Source organism: Somniosus microcephalus, chromosome 17 (assembly GCF_052327205.1).
Source record: "Somniosus microcephalus isolate GS21.2 chromosome 17, FLI_Smic_1.0, whole genome shotgun sequence".
Classification (NCBI taxonomy): Eukaryota; Metazoa; Chordata; class Chondrichthyes; order Squaliformes; family Somniosidae; genus Somniosus; species Somniosus microcephalus.
In genome coordinates this window covers 60,414,362-60,434,297 of record NC_141003.1, presented here as the reverse complement: position 1 = coordinate 60,434,297, position 19,936 = coordinate 60,414,362, and the positions used below count along the sequence as shown (strand labels likewise).

The following is a 19,936-nucleotide window of genomic DNA, read 5'->3' as shown; positions in this document are numbered from 1 at the left end:
ATATTTTTATGTAGGAATTCCTCAGGAGTGCATTGATGGTTCTTATGATGCAAACTATTATGTTGGACGGGATTGTAAGTGCAAGTTGTTGTACTTTGAGTTGAGTCACAGACAACATTGTGTATATTTAGGGAATACTAGTTGATGACCCTTGGCATTGCTTAGAGACAATTAAAAAAAAATAAAAAATAAAAAAAATAAAAAAAATCCTGTTGTCAGTAAGTATTTCCTGTTCTGTCTCGCACTCTTTATTTTGCACGATTTTTGTCTTTCTCTTTCTCCATTTATCTCTCGTACACTTGCTTGTATCTTGGTATCTCAGTCGTTCGTACTCTTTCACTTCGTACATTTGTCAATGTATCCATTACCACTTTGCCTCCATTTCTTTGTCCTTTTTGCAAAACCTCAACATAAGGCTGTAAAGATCCAAGCAAAATGAGCTAAAAAGATGTAAGTGCAAGTATTGTATAACATTAAAAATCATGAAGATATCCTATGTGTGTAAGTATTTTCTATGATTATGTACTTTTATGCATTTAGTAACCGAAGCAATACATTGTAGCTGGAGGCCCATGCACACAAAAGAGCAACTAAACACTGTTCTAAACTGGAAAAAGACTGCATAAGCTTACATGAAAACATAAAAACAGGAGTAGGCTGTTCAGCCTCTTGAGCCTGTTCCGCCATTCTTATTTTCTACCATTTACCTATCCACTAATGTCTTTTTAAATTAAAGAACATGAGTAATGGATGCAGGAGTGTAGGGAGTGCAGCAGTTTGAAATGGAATGGACAGTGCCAACATGAATGCTCAAGAAAATGGAAGGCTTGGAGGTGAAAGGAAGCACAGAGTAGAGGCAATGAATACCTGGGCAAGATCCTCAGCCCATCAGTCAGTGGGCCCTAGCTGGCAGTGATAGTAGTGGCTCAATGCTAAAGGGATAGAGGAATGAGGTTGAGCTCCGGGTGTCATGGTGGCGGGCACTGGCTGGGGGTGAAATGCTAAAACCATGGCGCAGTGCACATGTATGTTCTTGTAGACCGAGAAACCAAGGAGCCAGCCAGGAATGATTGAGTTAGTGTCATTGCAGGAGCAGGCTAGGGAGCAAATGCTGCCTAAGGGCCAAAAGGTAGAAGATGGCTCCATGTTATCACTGGCTGTACTGAGGTAAGGATTACATAGGCCAAAGTTGTGAGGTTTTAAGCGAAAGACTGCTGAGGCTGAGATATGGATGAAGTGGAGGGGATCAATGAACGGTCATGGCTACTAAAAAAAAAGGTTGAAAATTTTGTTTGAAATATGGTTCCTTTTATAGGTTTTGATTAGCTGCTTTTTAGTGAAATTAATTTGCTACTGACCAAATTCCCGTCTGACTTCTGGTACTGGTTCAGAGCGCTCTCATTCAAACATGAAATAATTGGGTTGATCGCGTTCTTGTCAGTAACCAGTATATTGATATGATGAAGCAAACACTGTTAGGAAAAAGGGTTAGAAACCAAAATGGATAAGTTTAATGTAGAACAGTACTTGACCACAGTTCTAGATTTGTAACATACGTAAGAACGTTCTTCAGTAATGGAACCTGTTTCTGAATTGGTATCTGACATTCATTTAGTTTCACCGGTTCTTGTGGAGGACAGGTATTCCCTCTGTTCAAACAAGATTAAAACCCAGATTATGGAAATTCAAGGATGTCTATGCTGTCCTAATACTGCAGCAATAACCAAGTAACCATGTTTGTAGTGTGATCTTTTCTCTGCCAACTGTTGATTGATCTCCTATATTGGCAACTAAACTAGGTGTTCCTTATTTAGTTTTGGACGCAATAGCTCCAGGTTAAGAAACAACTATGCTAACCAGGAACTTAATAGTTGTTGTGATTTAATTATTTATATATACATGCATTTACTATTTAGGTGCGATTCCTGTGTAAGGAGCAATTGGACCTGTCACTGGGATATTTCAGAACATTGCTGCAAAGATGGTAGTGGGAAAGAAGCCCAATCAAGTATTGTTCAAAGTCAAATGGTAAGATTTGGTTTATTGTCACAACTGACGTGAAGTCAGATGAAAACAAGGAACATCAAACTTGCTTTTCAATCAAGGTAACAGTTGACTGACGGATTATGATAAAGGCTGTAATGTTGAGGTACAGTGGAACCCAGCTATGGTGAAATTGGATATATGGTGAAAATATTCTCTCTCCCAGTTGAAGCACCATGCAGCAGAACTGAATAGTCCTGTTATAGTGAAATTCTGCTGTATGTACAGTGAATGCCCAGCGTTAACCTTGCACTGTTTTGGCCCCTGAGGAACAATCAACTTGAAAGTATTGAAATTCTCAGTCCGAATAGATTGGATGTTGTTTTTGTGTTAGGATTGTGACCTGAAATGGGCTATATATTTAATTAAAGGACTGTGTTGAGACTGGCAGATTACTGCGATTGAATATTTATTTCCTCATTTCATCAAATTCGTTAATTCCTAATGAGCAGGTTACTGATATAGTGGAAGTTTTGTGGCAAAAAGATTTATTGTAAAAGGATTTTGTTGAATTTTTTAAAAAATAGGTTGAGGAAAGCTGATTCATATTCATGTGGGAAACTTCACGTACACCAAGTACTTTATATATCTATAATCTACTAAATATAATATCTGCGCACACTTTCTATTAACTTTTTCCATTTTAAATTCCTATGTCTACACTTGTAATGGAAACTGCCTCTGTAAATTTGACACGCTGTAATTACTGGACCAGCCATAAATACTGTGGCCACAAGAGCAGGTCAGAGGCGTGGTATTCTGCGGTGAGTGTCTCGCCTCCTGACTCCCCAAAGCCTTTCCACCATCTACAAGGCACAAGTCAGGAGCGTGATGGAATACTCTCCACTTGTCTGGATGAGTGCAGCTCCATCAACACTCAAGAAGCTCGACACCATCCAGAACAAAGCAGCCCGCTTGATTGGCATCCCATCCACCACCTTAAGCATTCACTCCCTCCACCACCGGTGCACCGTGGCTGCAATGTGTACCATCTACGAGATGCACTGCAGCAACTCGCCAAGGCTTCTTCGACAGCACCTCCCAAACCCATGACATCTACCACCTGGAAGGACAAGGGCAGCAGGCGCATGGGAACACCACCACCTCCAAGTTCCCTTCCAAGTCACACGCCATCTTGACTTGGAAATATATCGTCGTTCCTTCATCATCGCTGGGTCAAAATCCTGGAACTCCCTCCCTAACAGCACTGTGGGAGTACCTTCACCACGAGGACTGCAGCTGTTCAAGAAGGCAGCTCACCACCACCTTTTCCAGGGCAACTAGGGATGGGCAATAAATGCCGGCCCACAGCGATGCCCACATCCCAGGAATGAAGAAGAAAAAACCTCCTCGCAGCAGAGGTGCTGCAGCGCCACCACTGGCTTGGGTGGGTGGGGGGGGGGGTAATTACAGAATGGGAAGTTCACACAGGCAGTTTCCATTTTAAATGTAGGCGTAGTAATTTATAATGCAAATACAAAAATAAGGAAAGCATGTATGGCTTTAAACTGCGGACTGAATTACAACTGTGCACCTTGATCCAATTATTCCCCGCTCTCTAACCCCACTTCATCTAAAAGCACATTTGATCTTGACTTTCCATGTTTAATACCATGGGAGATTGACTGACTCGTGTCTAAACTATTTTTATGACTTCAAGTAAAGTATTAGCTCTGTCTGACTTTATTATTCCAAAGGCAGTTTCATGGAGTTCCAAAATATATATTTTTTAGTTGTCTGCCATCTCTTTCTCATCTGAAGGCACTGATTCATGATGGGTGTGATTCCATGGGAGCTGGCAGTCTACTGGTACCTTGCCCAAGCCATCATTCTTTACGTGTGAGCCCAGAAAGATTCGACTCTGAGGAGCATCACAGCTGAGCCTGATTTCTGTCTTCCTGATGTCCGTGTGTACTTTCCATTGGTAGTCATTGGATAGAGATCAAAACTTGGAGCCCTGATTGACTTTTCCCTTCCCTTAGTGTAGGAACGCTGTAGCACCTCCCATCACCACTGCAGCTAAGATTAGCCAATTTAGCACAGACCAAGGATTAAAATGTAGAACTTCCTAGGATGTGTGGTAGTTCATTTACCAACTGAGCCATAGAGGCAATAGTGTTGATCCAGAAAATTAAATACAGATGATACTTGGCCACACAGGGCCCTGTGAGCATGCCTAGTGCTAGCCAGCCTTTAATCTGGTAGAGTTTATGTTTTAAATGGGGAATAAAATTGATGCCCAGTTAGCTCCATTTAGATTTTGTATCTTATGGGCATCCTTACATTTTACTCTCCCTATTGAAACCATAAGACCACACACTGTTTCATCAAAGAAGTCGGACAACAAGTCATGCACTAATGACTATTTCTTGACCACGAGGTTACAACTTAAAGTTAAACATTGAGTATACAAGCAATTAATTAATAGATATAAATAAATGTAATCAAATTAGCTGCTGAGTTTCCCTGCATAACAGCGGCTGCTTTAAAAACAGTTTTTTGGTCAAAAATAATTCTTTGATTGTGGAGCACTTTGGGATGTCCTAAGGACATGATAAAGCGCTGTTGTCATATTTCAGGATTTGGAAAAAAGAGTTACATCTAGAAGTAGTATTTTAAACTTCCTTTTACAAGGGCCCAGCTGCAGTCTCCCTGGAGGTGGCCACACTCTCTAAGGTAGACTGCAGAGTGCTGATGCGATGTGAGATGACACCACGCATACTAGAAGCGGACTCCTCCACACTTTCAGCGATAGTGCTGAAACCCCCTAGCAGGTCTTCCAATACCTGGTGTAGCTGCTTGTGAGAGGCAAGCAGTTTTTTTTATGGCTGGGCTCCTGAAGCGATACAGCTGATCTCTCCGCTCTGCTGAGCAGGACAGAGGTGAGCTCAGTCTCCTGGGCTGTCCTTGCCACCAGTACCTGCTGCTGCTTATTAGCGCTGGGTGCTTCACCACATACTAATCTCCATGCAGTGCTAATGTCTGTGCTGGTGCTTGGGGGGGATGTAACGCGTGATGGTGCAGCCTCGGGAGGATTGTCGTCCTCCAAGGTGTGTTCTTCAGCAGGGTCCAGATGCCAAGAAGGATCTAGAGAGAAGAGAAAAGGGACAAGAGTTGGGATGGCACTGAGAGGTTGGACATTAGCAGGTGACAGTCTTCTGAATGTAACTTGAAGTTGTGAAGCTTCCTGAATATTTACTGAAGTGAATGAAGGAGTATGCAGCCACCCTGCTCAGTCCGCCAGTGTCACCATCCCGAATTGCTTTTGTTTGGCCACTAGTGTCCAGGTCTGTTTGCTGAGGGCTATTATGTCTGGCACTCGTCCCCTGGACTTGCTTTTTTCCCTGGCATTATGTCTTGCCCTGCAGGAAAAGAGGGTGGAAGTTAGTGAGTGGCTGTTGAAAAGGTAAATGGAGTTGAGTAGGGCTTGTGCATATAGTGCATCTGCTGGGAGCTGGCGAAGTAGCAAGACGGCATGAGGATGGAAAGTTGATGACCGGAAAGTCAAGTGTGTGGAATGTGAAGTGAGGAAGGAGTCCTGGGAGAAGCTGCTGGTTGTGCAAGTGCTAGGATGTGAGAAGCGAATGGTGGTGGTGTGGGTGTTATGAAGAGAGCCAAGAAAAAGGTGAGCATGTTTGGAATGACAAAGGAGAGGTGTTGCAGTGTGCACTTGGGATTGTTTGCTGAAGGATGCGATGGAGGGGAGGGAACTGTTGAGCATGGTGGAGGAGGAGCTTAAAGGAGTGTTGGGTGGTCAATCATAATTAAAATAAGGCCCAGGAGTTAAAATCATCCAGGCCCCTCACTGGTGATGTTATGGGGGCTTGCCGCACATTCGGTCTCCCACCCAGAGTTAAAATCAGGGCTATTGCTACATCCTCTGGGCTATGCTGTCATACAAGTAGATCATAAGCAGCACGTGCCAATTCCTGTGAGAATGGGGCGTGGGATTCACTTTTGGACCTGAGAAGTGTCTGTGGCAGACCCTAAATTTGTAACAGTTATATAAATTTAAATTTGTTCTTCTATTGGTCAGCATATTTTCACAAAGCCTACTGAGTACTGGGGTGCATCATGAGGCCATTTGATCATATAAGTCAAACGAGTTATTACATTCATATGTAAAAAGAAAGACTTGTGCCTTTCAGGACCTCAGGATGTCACAAAGTGCTTTACAGCCAATTATGTAATTTTGAAGTGTACTCACTGTTGCAATGTAGGAAACGTGGCAGCCAATTTGCGCACAGCAAGCTCTCGCAAACAACAATGAGAATGACCAAATCATCTGTTTCAGTGATGATGGTTGAATATGTAGGATAAATATTGGCCAAAATATCAGGGGAGAACTCCCTTGCTCTTCTTCAAAATAGTGCCATGGGATCTTTTATGTCCACCTGTTTGGGCAGACGAGGTCTTGGTTTACCGTCTCATCCGAAATCGGCACCTCCGACAGTGCAGCACTCCCTCAATGCTGCACTGGCGTGTCAGCCTAGATTTTGCGCTCAAGTCTCTGGAGTGGGACTTGGACACACAAGCTTCTGACTAGCGAGAGTGCTACTAACTGAGCCATGGCTGACATTAGTGAGGTCACATTTGGAATGCTATTTGCAATTTCAAGCTAAGCCAGTTAAAAGCAAATCCAGGAAAAAAAATTTTTTTCGAAAAGGCTGTCTAGAAAGCAGTGCTCCAGAAAACCATAGATGTTGAATCAATCAAAGTTTAAAGGGGAGATAAATACTTGGAAGAAATTATTTTAATGCAGAGAATTGGGATTAAAAGGACAAAAAGCTGCTGTGGTTAATAACATGGCTGGACAGGCCCAATGGACAGGTGAAATGGCCTACTCCAGTTCCCACTGTTAATCAACCTAAATTATGAGTGCAGGACTGGGGAACCCAAGTTTTAGGAAAAAAATTGATAAACCTCAAGTGAGGCTGAAGAGAAGAAATTGTTTTCTCCTCGTAAATCAGTGGATTTGTAAAGTGCATTCCCAGCAAACGCAGTTGAGGCTGTGTTAATGCAAGAATAGGATTTGAAGTTATAGGGATATGAATAGACGCAGATGATCAAATATTCCATGGAATACAATGGAACTTGGTCTATAGCAATGTCATCTTTGGAAAGACACTGTAGACTTTGCTTCAGGTGATTGATTAAGGTCTCCTCTTGATATAGTAGACTGTACATGATCTGTGGAAGCAGGAGTGGGATGTGGCCTTTTTGTACTCTGTTTATTTTCGTATCACTTAATCTAAATGGTGTGGAGATGCCGGTGTTGGACTGGGGTGGACAAATGTAAGAAGTCACACAACACCAGGTTATAGTCCAACAGTTTTATTTGAAATCACAAGCTTTCGGAGCACTGCTCCTTCGTCAGGTGAAGTGGAGAGATGCATAAAGACACAGCTTATATAGTCAGAGAATAATGCCAGATGATTACAGGTAATCTTTCTAACTGCCATTTATCACACCTCGGCAGAGAGATAATGACAGCAATCAAAGGTGTGAATGGTGCCCAAACAGGTTAGTCAGGAAAACATTACATCAAAGAACAATGAGGTGGGGTCACAAGGGGTCAAATGTTGCAGATGCTGGGGTCTGTATGAAAAACAAAAAACAGACAAAAAAACATTTTTTTTTGCTGGAAATCACCCCCCTTATGACCCCACCTCATTGTTCTTTGATGTAATGTTTTCCTGACTAACCTGTTTGGACACCATTCACACCTTTGATTGCTGTCATTATCTCTCTGCCGAGGCGTGATAAATGGCAGTTAGAAAGATTACCTGTAACCATCTGGCATTATTCTCTGACTATATAAGCTGTGTCTTTATGCATCTCTCCACTTCACCTGACGAAGGAGCAATGCTCCGAAAGCTTGTGATTTCAAATAAAACTGTTGGACTATAACCTGGTGTTGTGTGACTTCTTACATTAATCTAAATGAAGCTCGCTGGGGGAGCGGTCAGTTTATTCCATTAAAAAATCAATTACATATTACGTGAGATAATCTTCTGAGTGAATAGTGCTGAAGGGGAGGTTTTTAATTTACTTGATATAAAACTGTGTTTATATAGTACAGCTCAATCTGTTCTGTCTGTTTTTAGGCCCAAGACTGTCCACGATTTGAACATCCATCACCAATGTTAATTTCAGTGGATGTAGACGTTTCTATTACATTTCAAGGGAAGAATTTAACTTTTTATTCGGTAAGTGCAAGAAGAAAATGTTGGGGTTTTTCTGTTCACAAAATGAAAGACAGGCACTTTTAATTTTCTCATTTCTGTTTCACACAGAATAAGGAATTCAGGCTGGTAGATGCTGACCATTTCGTGAAAAATACTCTTAATGTGAAAATGAATCAACCAGATGAGTTTTCCAGTGACTCCTTTAAGGTTAGTGATTTTGACTGAATACAGTTTTTCAGTTGTACTGTTATGTAATATTGCATTCTTTTAAAAGCTCACAGGCTGGTTCTAGTGATATAGGTAGGCTATCCTTTATCCGCACTTCTGAAAACCGAAAGTTTTTTTGTGGAGCGTAAGTCGTGCGCACGACATAACCCGAGTGGCACCAAACATGACCCGACGCGACCGATGCTTTTCTGACCTGATTTGCGGGCCAGCTTAGCGTAAGAGTCAGCCGATATCCGGCTTTCCCACATCTGGCGGCGGCAGTCGAGCCCCAGACCCCCGCTAAGTCAAGGAATTCAGCTACGGAGCAGGGGGAGCTGTAAACAGACTGTGAGCGGCAGCACAGAGAAGCAGGAAGGGGAATGAGACACGGAACAGTCGCAAGAGGTAGCCTGAACTTTTAAAATTTATATTAAATACAAATACTAATTACCAAATTAATTTAATGTTCAGAGTTTCCCAGTCTGAAATAATACCTTCTGAAATCCGAAAATTTCCGAAAACCGAAACACAGCTGGTCCCAAGGTTTTCGGATAAGGGATAGTCAACCTGTAGTAAGAAGCCAGCAGCCGCTTCTGTGAATGCAATATTTTGTAAGGTCATATTCGCAATAAATAATTGATTCCTATGTATTTATTCTTAAAAGCATATTTAAAAGCTTTTCTGGAATTAATTATCTGCTTGCCCCTTTTGAAGACAGTAGACAATTCTGTTTTCTTTGCAAATCAGGCTATTTATTGCGGTTTCTTACAGCACATCACTTGTGTGACTCATTACTGAAGTGTTACTGAATGCAATATCGACACAAGTATTTATCCTGGTTTCCAATTCAGAAGCTTCATTTTTTTTTAAAAACATAGTTACAACATAACATGCAAGGGGAACATGTTATTGAGACAGGAGGGAGGTTATTGTAACCTAAATTTCTTAACGATTTTGTAATACTGGGGGAGAAATTGGTCACTGTCGACGTCTGTGTTTTGGACACAAAATTCACCTGGTTGGCGGGTGGGGGGGGGAGACTAGACAATTTCCAGTCGCAATCCCATGCGCCTGATTACTCCCCCCACCGAGTGCCCAGTGTGACCACTAAAAACAGGCATTGGGTCCCTTGAATATTCCAACTTGGGGGCCAAACGGCTGTTTTAGGACCCCCCGCTGCCCAGTTTGGCAGAAAACACGTGGAGCATGTGCCACACGTGTTTTTACAGGAGTACCACGGCCTTACCAACGGTCCTTGAAGGGATTGCTGGTGGCTGGTCGAGCAAAGATTTTTTTTTTTTTGTTTCTTTTACTTTTTTATGTGCTGACCAGAGGAGCAAGCGCGCTTCTCCTGGCTCCACAGCAATACTGCGGGCCACTGCCGACCCAACGGTTTCGCAAGGCCTAAGGCCTCGACAGAGGATGCGGGGCAAAAGGGAGGCGTTGCAAAACCGCTGGGTCGGCAGTGGCCACGGCTAGTTTGTTTTCCACACGCTACCGTTTTTGATTTTTGTCCAGCTGACAGAACAAGTTGTGTTGCACCACACCACAAGAAATTACTGTACATGTAATGACCTACATAACACTGAAAGGTAGGTATTCCTTTGCACTATTTTTAAGATTAGTTAATGTATTCGTGTAAAATCCCTCTGTTTACCATTTAAAAATAGCACTTGGATGAATTTCTTCCCTTGAGTGGCATCTGTTTGTGACACTCGATGATCCTTTTCTGGAGTGACATATTAAATCTCAGCATCACACACAACATGATCCTTCCAGGCAGCAGAGGGCTAGATTATTAATCCTTCAATATCTGTCTGGTTACATTAAAGAAACATTTGCTTTAGCTGTAGTAGTTTGGAAAGCTGCCCATACAGTGCAATTGAGTTACTTAATAAGTACTTAATTATTTAAATTGACACTAGAAAATTGCTCCTTTTAAGCATTGAACATGAAATACATCCCTTATTTTGAGTTTTTTATTTTAAGAGGATTGGACAAACTATGCAGTGCTGGTGATTTGATTTATTTAGTAAACATGCAATCACTGAGCTGATTTAACTCAACCTTTGTTTTTTTAATTTAGGGGGCCCTTGTAATTAATGCTCCTTTTGCATCAATGACCACTTCATGGCAACACAAAAGTGACATCAGGTTCTGAGGTGACTGCAGATCTCCTGCAGGAGGCTGGCACACAATGCTTCAGCTTAACCACCACACATAGATCAACTCCAGGAGTGTTCAGGGATCCTGGACACTTTATAAGCTTGCACAAATGTTCCTAAAGTGTGGAGACTCCTGCGCTCTCGGTACCTTTTGAAATATACTGGCTGGGTGTGGAGCTCTACTCATGCAGTCGTCACACTTTGATTTTCCAGTATGAGTCTCGCCACTGTGTGCGTGTTAATGTGTTTCTCTTCCTCCCCCCTCTTCAATTCAGCAGTAGAAGCAAAGGGTGAATCAAAACAACCTGCATTAAATTGATCACACTAAAAATCATAAACTGATTCCTAGAAAATATTAATCTGTTCAATTCAAATTAGTACAATTTTCCTTCATAGAATCCACAAGCGCTGAGGGAGTTGGAAATTACTGAACTTTAGCTGTACATCTAGAGTTGCAGCTGATCGGTTTGGTTACATAAAAAATATTTTAAATTAGTTGCAATTCACTTGTGTATAAAACTTGGGTTTTTTTCAGCTTTCTAATGATCAAAATGAAACCCGTACCCTTCAATTCTTCGTGCAAGTAGAAGGGAAGACAATTGACAGCAGATTAAATGGTAAGTGAAATATTTTTTGAAAAAGATCAGAGCAAACTGGGGAGGCGGGTGAAGCCAAGCTAAACTCAAGAGCTTGGGGTAATTTGAGAGGATATTATTAAGAGGTATCCACTCTTAAGCTCAACGTGCTTCAGAAAGTTACTTTTTCTGACAATTTTTATTCCCTCCCCTTCTCCTCTCATGAAGGTATTGACTGCTTGCTAGGATATGGTTCCATGACTGTAAGGCACCCTCCAGTGGCTATTCAACTTCAGGCATCACAGTTGAGCCCTATCCTGTTTACTTTTGATGTACACCCCCCCGCAATTCAAGCAGATGTCACTGGACAGCGATAAACAGCCGGAACCCTGGTTGATTTTTTTTCATCCCTAGCTCAGGAGCACTGAGACTAATTATAACACCATTACTAGAATAGTTAACCCAGAATAGCCCGGTGATTGAATCTTGGGACCTTCCCAGATTATATGTTACCTTTTCAAAGAATGCAAAATTTTGCAAACAGTTGTAATATTTAAAGACTGCTTTCAAATATTTTAGCATCTTCTCACTAAATTATGTGTGAGCGGGCATTAATCCAGATACGTGGTAATTATACGGTACCTGTAAGTTTTTTTTAAAAAATCTCCAGTAATTCTGCAGACATCATAATAGCTAACGTATCTGAGCTTGTTCTGCTGCAATAGGGAACAGGAAATTTTGAGGGGAAACTAACCTGTTTCTTTGTGCTTTAGTCAGCTTCAGGTCCCTAATCAGGCCCACTTGATAATTATTAAAGTAACTGATGTAAGGCATCCCAGTGTTACAACAGTAACTTGGTATGGAAATGTCCTCTGTCACCTAGCATATGGGTCTATGATCATGATTTCTTGTGTGATTAATGTGAATTCTCCTGCAAATGTTCATTTCATTGCTTTGCCTTCAGCCATTTTGGACTGCAGGCATAGGGAACATGAGACCAGCGGTGAGGGCATTGCCCTCGCTATGCTGTGGCAGGCGTCTGGAGCTTGCCTTAGCCAATTTCAGGTGGCACCCTATATGGTTCCCCCACAGTGGAGTTAATACTTTCAGAAGGGAAAGGAGGGGAAAATTGCATGACAATAGAGAAAAGAGAGGAAAAATAGAGTCCTCATGTACGTGTCGTATGTTTGCTTACACTTGCTGCTCGTGAAGGTAATTGTTTATGAAGCACTTTGTAACATTCCTGAGATACGTGAAAAGCATTATGCAAATTAAAATGTTGAAAGTACAGTATGTTTTATCTACTGCTCAACACCATCCAGGAAGTAGCTGATGCATTTGACTGCTTTTGCTGTTTAATAGGATTTCCAGATTAGTCCATGAAAATAATAAACACGGCTACTTCCTCACACAGAAAGGAGGAGGAGAAATCGGAGGGCGATTTACTCCACTCCAGTCACATGCCTACTTGTAGCCAGTTAGGATCAATAACCAAGGCTTGGAAGCAGGTTCTGAGTCTGAATTCCTGTCTGGGGATTTGTGTTTGCTGTCTGGCAACTTAAGAGGGAGACACAAGTACACATCTTCTACCCCAAAGGTGAAGTGGGAACTGATGTAAGAAAAAGGAGACTTACCATCAAGTAACTTTAAAGTAAGCTTTAAGTAACTTATAAACACACTATATACACAAGAGAGGTCTTTACCATGCCTCTGGTAGAAGCCTCTTACAATACTGAACAGACCAGTATTTATACCAGTCCAACAGGAAGTGACATATGACAGGAAGTGAGGTATGTACACAGTTCATAGTTCACAGGAAGTGATGACATAACTTCCCGGAAGTTATCATTTTTATCACATTCTTCCCTCCTGCAGGATTAGGAGGCTGTGGTCTACCTTTTGGTCCGCAGCCGCCGAACAAGGAAGAGTCGCACCCGTTTGGATTCCCGTCGTAGAGGGTCGCTGGTCCGCTTGCATGCGGTTGGCCATTGGTCAGAGTCTGTGTGGCCTGGATTGCCCTGTGAAGGGTCGGGGAGATCATGGCTTCGAGTACGAGCCCCAATAGGTTCAAAGTCGGACTGCCTCTGTTCAGAGGGAGGTGCAGAGCTGGTCTGTGGCGGATCAGTACTTTCATGCGCGGTACTGGGAGGGTCGCAACCTTGAGCACGGGGTTCTACCGGCACCAAGCTAGTTGGTGTCCGATCAGGATCCTGGAGAGGGGTACCCGATAGGTCCCAAGAGTTTCCTGGTGAAATGCCATCACCCGATGTCCCACTAGGTCCTGGTGGGCAGGGAGCCAGATCCCGTAATGATACGGTAGATTCTCGGCCGTCGGAATATCGTATGTTTGCATAGGTGGGGTTGGCATCGGTTAGTTCGACCTCGTCTACAAGAGGGTCATTTTTAGACGTCCGAACGTTTCTTCGGAGTAATACAGGTCCAGGAGTAGTTAGCCATGACGGGAGTGATGTCCCATGAGATGAGCGACGCTGGAATCCAAAGAACCGCTCATGAGGTGTAGTATTTGTGGCTGTAGAAAGCAGGGACCGTATAGAGTGCAATGCATCCGGAAGCACTGTTTCCCATTGCTGGTCTGGTAGGCCCCGAGATCTTAAAGCGAGACGTACGGAATTCCAGATGATACCGTTATACCTCTCTACCTGCCCATTTCCGATGGGATGGTATGGTGTTGTTTTGCTTGTAGCAATTCCCCGTTCTGAGAGGTAGTCCTTGAGTTCCCTTGACATAAAGGATGGACCCCGATCTGAGTGAATATAAGCCGGCATGCCACAGAGAGAAAATACCTGCTCAAGGCAGCAGATTACTGTGGACGCCAGCATATTGGAGCAGGGGAAGGCAAATGGAAAACGTGAATATTCGTCGATCATGGTGAGCAAATATGTGTTCCGAGTTGAAGAGGGCACTGGGCCCTTAAAATCGATGCTAAGTCGTTGCATCGGTTGGGTTGCATGTATGAGTATACCAGCTGAGGGGCGGAAGAACTGAGGTTTTAATTCCGCACAAAGCCGGCATTCTGAGCATATTTTCTTTACATCTCCAGTGGAAAAAGGGAGATTCCGTGATCGTACGAAATGTAGCATGCGCGTAACGCCAGGATGACACAAACCATTGTGGACATCCATGAGAGTGGAGGATGACATAGTGGAGCAGAATGCCCGTGTGAGGGTGTCCGGGGCCACATTCTCCTTGCCAGGCCGATAGAGAATGGTATAACCAAAAGAGGCCAGTTCCATCCTCCAAAGTTGTATTTTATTATTCTTAATTTTGGTTCGTTTTCGATTATCGAGCATGAAGGCGACTGATCGTTGGTCCGTGATCAATGTAAAGTGCTGGCGAGCTAGAAAATGGTTCCACTTCCGTACTGCCTCTATGATGGCTGTGGCTTCTTTCTCAACCGGAGGATAATGTAGCTCGGCACCTTGTAAGGTCCTGGACATAAATGCTACAGGACGACCTTCCTGATTCAGAGTAGCCGAGATCGCCACCTCCGAGGCATCACATTCAACCACGAAAGGGAGATTCTCATCAATGGAGTGAAGAGCCGCTTTCTCCAACTGTTTTTTGAGAAGGTTAAAGGCTGCAACAGCCGCTGTTCCCAGTGGAAATGATCTAGCATGCAGCAAGGGTTGGATTTTGTCCGAAAAATGAGGAATCCATTTAGCGTAGTATGCAAACAGACCGAGAGCCCGACGTAAAGAAGCCGGATTCTTAGGTGACGGAAGCTCTTGGAGCGGGCGAAGTCTTTCTGGGTCTGGCTTAATGATACCATTGCCTACGCAGTAGCCAAGGATGTTGATGGTCGGTTGCGACTCAACAGATTTGGATTCATTCAGGGTCAAATTACGGCGATGGAGGGCATCCCGAAATTTTTGGAGGTTGGAGTCGTGTTCCTGTTGATCGTGACCTGCAATGGTAATGTTATCAAGATAGGGAAAAGTGTCCCTTAGGTTTTCCTGCTTAACCAGGCCATCCATTGCCCGTTGAAAGACAGCCACTCCATTAGTAACCCCGAATGGGAGGCGACGAAATTGGTTCAGCCGTCCATTAGCCTCAAAGGCTGTGTACTGCTTATCACAGAATCACAGAAACCCCACAGTGCAGATAGAGGCCATTTCGGCCCATCGAGCCTGCACCGACACATATCCCACCCGATCCCCATAACCCCTACACCAACACATATCCCACCCTATCCTGTAACCCCACGTATTTAATCCCCCTAACACTAAGGGTCAATTTATCATAGCCAATCAACCTAACCTGCACATCTTTGGACTTCATATCTTCATATCTGAGACCTTCAAGGGTAACTGATGATAGGCACTTTTTAAATCGTAAGTTGAGAACACCTTGTATTCGGCCAGTTTATTAACCATATCATCAATGCGTGGCAATGGGTAGGCGTCCAAGTCGGTATATTGATTGATGGTTTGCGAATAATCGATGCATAGTCGCTGTTTGTGAGGTTTTAGAGGGTTCCTGACAATGACGACTTGAGCCCGCCAGGGCGACGAACATGGTTCAATGATATCCTCTGCTAGAAGTCGAGAGATTTCAGCCGCAATAAAAGATTGGTCTTCCTGATTAAAGCGCCGCGATTTCGTTATTATCGGTTGGCATTGAGGCGGAATACTGGCAAATAATGAGGGTTCATCAAGTGAAGCTGCTGATAATGCACAAAATGGTAATTTAGACGGTATATTAGAAATAGTAAGTCCGGGTTTGGATCCACCAAACTCAATGGTGAGTTTCTTATGCTGTTTTTGGAAGTCCAGTCCTAAGAGGAGATCACTACATAAGTCCTTGAGCACCGAAAGTCGGGTGGAGGGATACATACGACCATGAAGTGTCATATCAACAACACAAAAGCCGGAGATTCTGGTATTAAGTGATGACTGGGCCATCGCAATTGCCTGGTCCGATGGGAAGACATGTAGTTTCAATTTCGCAACAATCTGTTCCTTAATGAAACTATCAGTACTTCCTGAGTCAATTAAGGCATCTAAGGTATGCCCTTCAATTGAAATTTTTGTGGCTGCATGAGACAGGTTCTGTGGGCAAGCAGCTGTAATTGGTGTCGTTGCACAGAGTGGCTAAAACTCTCGGTGTGCTTCTTCGGGAGAGAGCTCGAGAGGAAGCTTGATAGGTCCTAGCTGGAGCATCTTGATAGGCCCTAATTGGGGCAGTTCGGTAGGCCTTAGCTGGATTGGCCCTCGTAGAGGCCCTTGATAGGCAAACTTTAGCAAAGTGTCCTTTTTTCCCGCAATAACTGCAGATTGCATTGCGAGCAGGGCAGGTTTTCCTAGGGTGAAAAGCATCTCCACAAAAGAAGCATTCCTTCCTAGATTGCCAAGAGGCTGCTAAAGTGGGGTCGTCCTCCTCTTCTTCATCAGAATTATCAGAATTAGATTCCCCCATGATAGGGTTCACCTGAGACCGCTTGAATTGTCTGGTTGCAGCTACAGCAGCAGATCGAGATCTGGGCAGCTGATAGAGGTCTGCATTTCTCTTTGCCAAATCCAGTGAACAAGCTAGGTCAAAAGCTTTTTGTAGCTCGTGTTTTACTTTCTAGTAGACGCTGGCGTATAAATGGAGAGGCAATCCCGCAGATGAAAGCATCACGAATCATTTCTTGGCGGTACAGCTCAGCTGAGGCTGCCTGAAAGTTACAATCTACGCTGAGCCTGCGAAGTTCTTGCAGGAATTCGTCAATTGATTCCCCTGGCCCTTGTCGGGCTGTGGCCAGTAGATATCTAGCATAGACCTCATTTGGGGTCTTCGCATACAGCTTCTTAAGTGCCCGAATCACCTCTTCGTAATTATCCCATTCATCAACATATTCGAACACTTTTGGGGTCACATAATTGACAAGTATCTTCAATTTAGCAGGAGCATCCGCTTTACATTCATCCAGAAAATTCTCAAAAGTACGATACCAATGCTTCCATACCCTGCCAGCTGCTGGTGTATTCGGGTCCAAGTCCAGACGAATAGGTCTAAGGATTTTCTCCATGATGGGTGGTTCCCTGGATCCTTAACTTCCGAGTTTGTCTGAAGGTCTAGTATTTGTCAGTGTAAATACTAAGTTACTTAAATTGATGTAAGAAAAAGGAGACTTACCATCAAGTAACTTTAAAGTAAGCTTTAAGTAACTTATAAACACACTATATACACAAGAGAGGTCTTTACCATGCCTCTGGTAGAAGCCTCTTACAATACTGAACAGACCAGTATTTATACCAGTCCAACAGGAAGTGACATATGACAGGAAGTGAGGTATGTACACAGTTCATAGTTCACAGTTCACAGGAAGTGATGACATAACTTCCCGGAAGTTATCATTTTTATCACAGGAACAATGTTCTTTTGCTTTCTACTTATTAGCCTCTCCTACCTGTGCCGTTCCTAAGACAGGACAACAGGTAGGTGACTTAATTCTAGGCCTCTCCATTCTCGCCCAAAAGAAAGCTATGCCTCAATAACCAAACTGGCATCGGAAACTTGCCGAGCCAACACCTAATGGCTTGATTAGTTGAGATAGTGAATTAAGTAAAGTCCCAGGTTGAATCTGCTGGATTGGTACTGGAAGCACTGAAACTTGTCTTAATGCTTCAAATTAAAAAAGGGGAAATTGGCTAGTGTTCCTGCCCCTGCTGGAAACATGCATGTGTTGATATTGAGTGGAGACAGTATTGCTTTACCCGAGATACCTCTTCAGCCACATAACCTACCAACACTTACTATGCTCATACATGAAGAATAGCTTCTTGGGTAAGGTGGGGAGGGGGTGTGGTTTAAAGAAATGTGGTGTGTGTTGTTCTTGATTCACTGATTTGCTGTGCCTTCAGTAATCCCTCTTATTTTAAATGTGCTAATTGGAATTATTTTTACCAGAATAATTTACATACATAGATACAAAAATACTTTCTGGTTATAATACAAAAACACACTTTTTTATTCAAGTGACGTTCTACAATTGTGGCTACAGCAACAATGACTGCAGTCTGTGCCTCACTGCTGAGAAAAATTACAACTGCGTTTGGTGTAAAAACACAAAAAAGTGCGTTTATAAAGCGCTTTGTAAAGATGCTGTTAACACTACCGATCTGTGTCCAGACCCAACCATTTTGCAGGTGGGTAAAGCCTTTTAAGGTTTCTTTTTCCTGATTTTAAAAAATGTTTAAAAAATGTATGATGGTCAGTTAAGGTTATTGTGGGAAATACCGTAACATTTTGTGTGATGTCACTCATTTACATTGAAAAATGGGTCCAAACCCATTTGCACATTTGAGTAATTACAGCATATTTAATAGGTAAACACATTTTCACAAAGACCCCAGCCACCGTGGAAAAAGCATTTCCACTGAAATGGTTATTTAAAAAAAAAAGCAACCGCCTTTGGGTATGTTTTAATAAAATATCTGGTCATCTTTATTTTAAGTTGTCAAAACGTTTATGTAAAACTGTCAGTTTTTAATGTAAAACAAAACTACACAAAATTAACCCATTGTTAATTCCTGTCAATACTCAGCTGGATCCAGTAAATGGACCCCTCCAGGGAGGAATACTTCTGACCATCAAGGGTTCAAACCTTGGAAAATCTCCCGATGATATCCAAGAGATCAAAGTTGGAGATGCTGTTTGTAGTCAAATCAAAGAACAATATTCCACCTCGACCAGGTACACCAGAAGTCACTGCGTAGTATGAGCGACAACTGAATAAAATACAACAGGAAACTTTGGTTTATCCGGAGGTTGTATGTCCGGTAACCTCGATCTAACGGCAGAAATCAGCAGCCGTTTTGGTTAGGTTTTTTTTCTTCTCCAGGTATTTTTTTTTTTTTTTAACAGTCAGGCTCTGGAAAGCGTCTCTGTAGCTTAGCAACAGCTTCAGAGACGCTTCCAAGGTACGGGCCGAGTGTTTACAAGCTGTTGCTAAGCAACAGTGTTTGTTGTCAGATACGGAGATGAAAACCTCCGTATCCTTCAACATTTGCGCTGGTCTATCCGGAAGTTTTGATAGATCGGCAGCAGCTCGGTCCCGTCGGTGCCGGATATCGCGAAGTTTCCTGTACTTACCAGAAACAATAGGTTAACACTATGGTTTAGTTACTAAAAGTGGCATTGCTTTGCTGACCCCATTACATTATGGAAAGTGACCTTGTAACAGCCTGTTCTATTGTGTTCTCACTGAGCAGCAAGTGTCAGCAGCATATTCTTGCTTCTTTACCCAAACAAGGCTGTTTTAAATTAGGTAGAAATCTTTCATCATGTTCTAATTGCAGAGTTTTTGACCTGATTATAAATTAAGCGGTGCTGCAGTCATGATTAAATACACTTAACTCATCAATCCGTGCGGTGTCACCAAAGCATGTCTTTCTTTACTTTAATTGCACTGTTCAGAGAACAACGATCATCAGTTTCTGATGACTAAAGTGGTGTGGACACGCATCTGGTCAATACTGGGGCAGAGGTACCATAATGAAGGGATTGGCAAGCAAGATCAGAATGGCCTGTTACGGGCCCTTTTCTTTCTTGTGTCCATATAAAAGAGCAAAATTCCTCAAGAAAGCTTGGCTCCATGTTGGCAGTTTTTTGTTTTTGATTTAAAAAGCTCATCAGCCCAATGGTGCAATATTGGAACACTATTTGTCGAGTTGTAGAAGAAGTCTACTTGTATGAAGCTAGCCTACTCCCTGCTGCAGTACATCCAGCACAATACTGGAGTGATGCATTGTAA

The 19,936-nt window shown here is 42.8% G+C and overlaps 1 protein-coding gene across 4 annotated transcripts in view; it reads left to right on the top strand.

Moving 5' to 3' along the window:
- LOC147105761 (plexin-B2-like) overlaps positions 1–19,936 on the top strand; it is a 274,135-nt gene that overhangs the window by 197,258 nt on the left and 56,941 nt on the right. For all 4 annotated transcript variants that reach the window (XM_086010484.1, XM_086010486.1, XM_086010483.1 and 1 more), the window contains exons 10-15: positions 1,917–2,028; positions 8,151–8,252; positions 8,340–8,438; positions 11,139–11,220; positions 18,160–18,329; positions 18,728–18,876. In XM_086010484.1, coding sequence (XP_085866610.1) covers positions 1,917–2,028; positions 8,151–8,252; positions 8,340–8,438; positions 11,139–11,220; positions 18,160–18,329; positions 18,728–18,876 — 714 coding nt within the window. The remainder of the gene's footprint in view (positions 1–1,916; positions 2,029–8,150; positions 8,253–8,339; positions 8,439–11,138; positions 11,221–18,159; positions 18,330–18,727; positions 18,877–19,936) is intronic.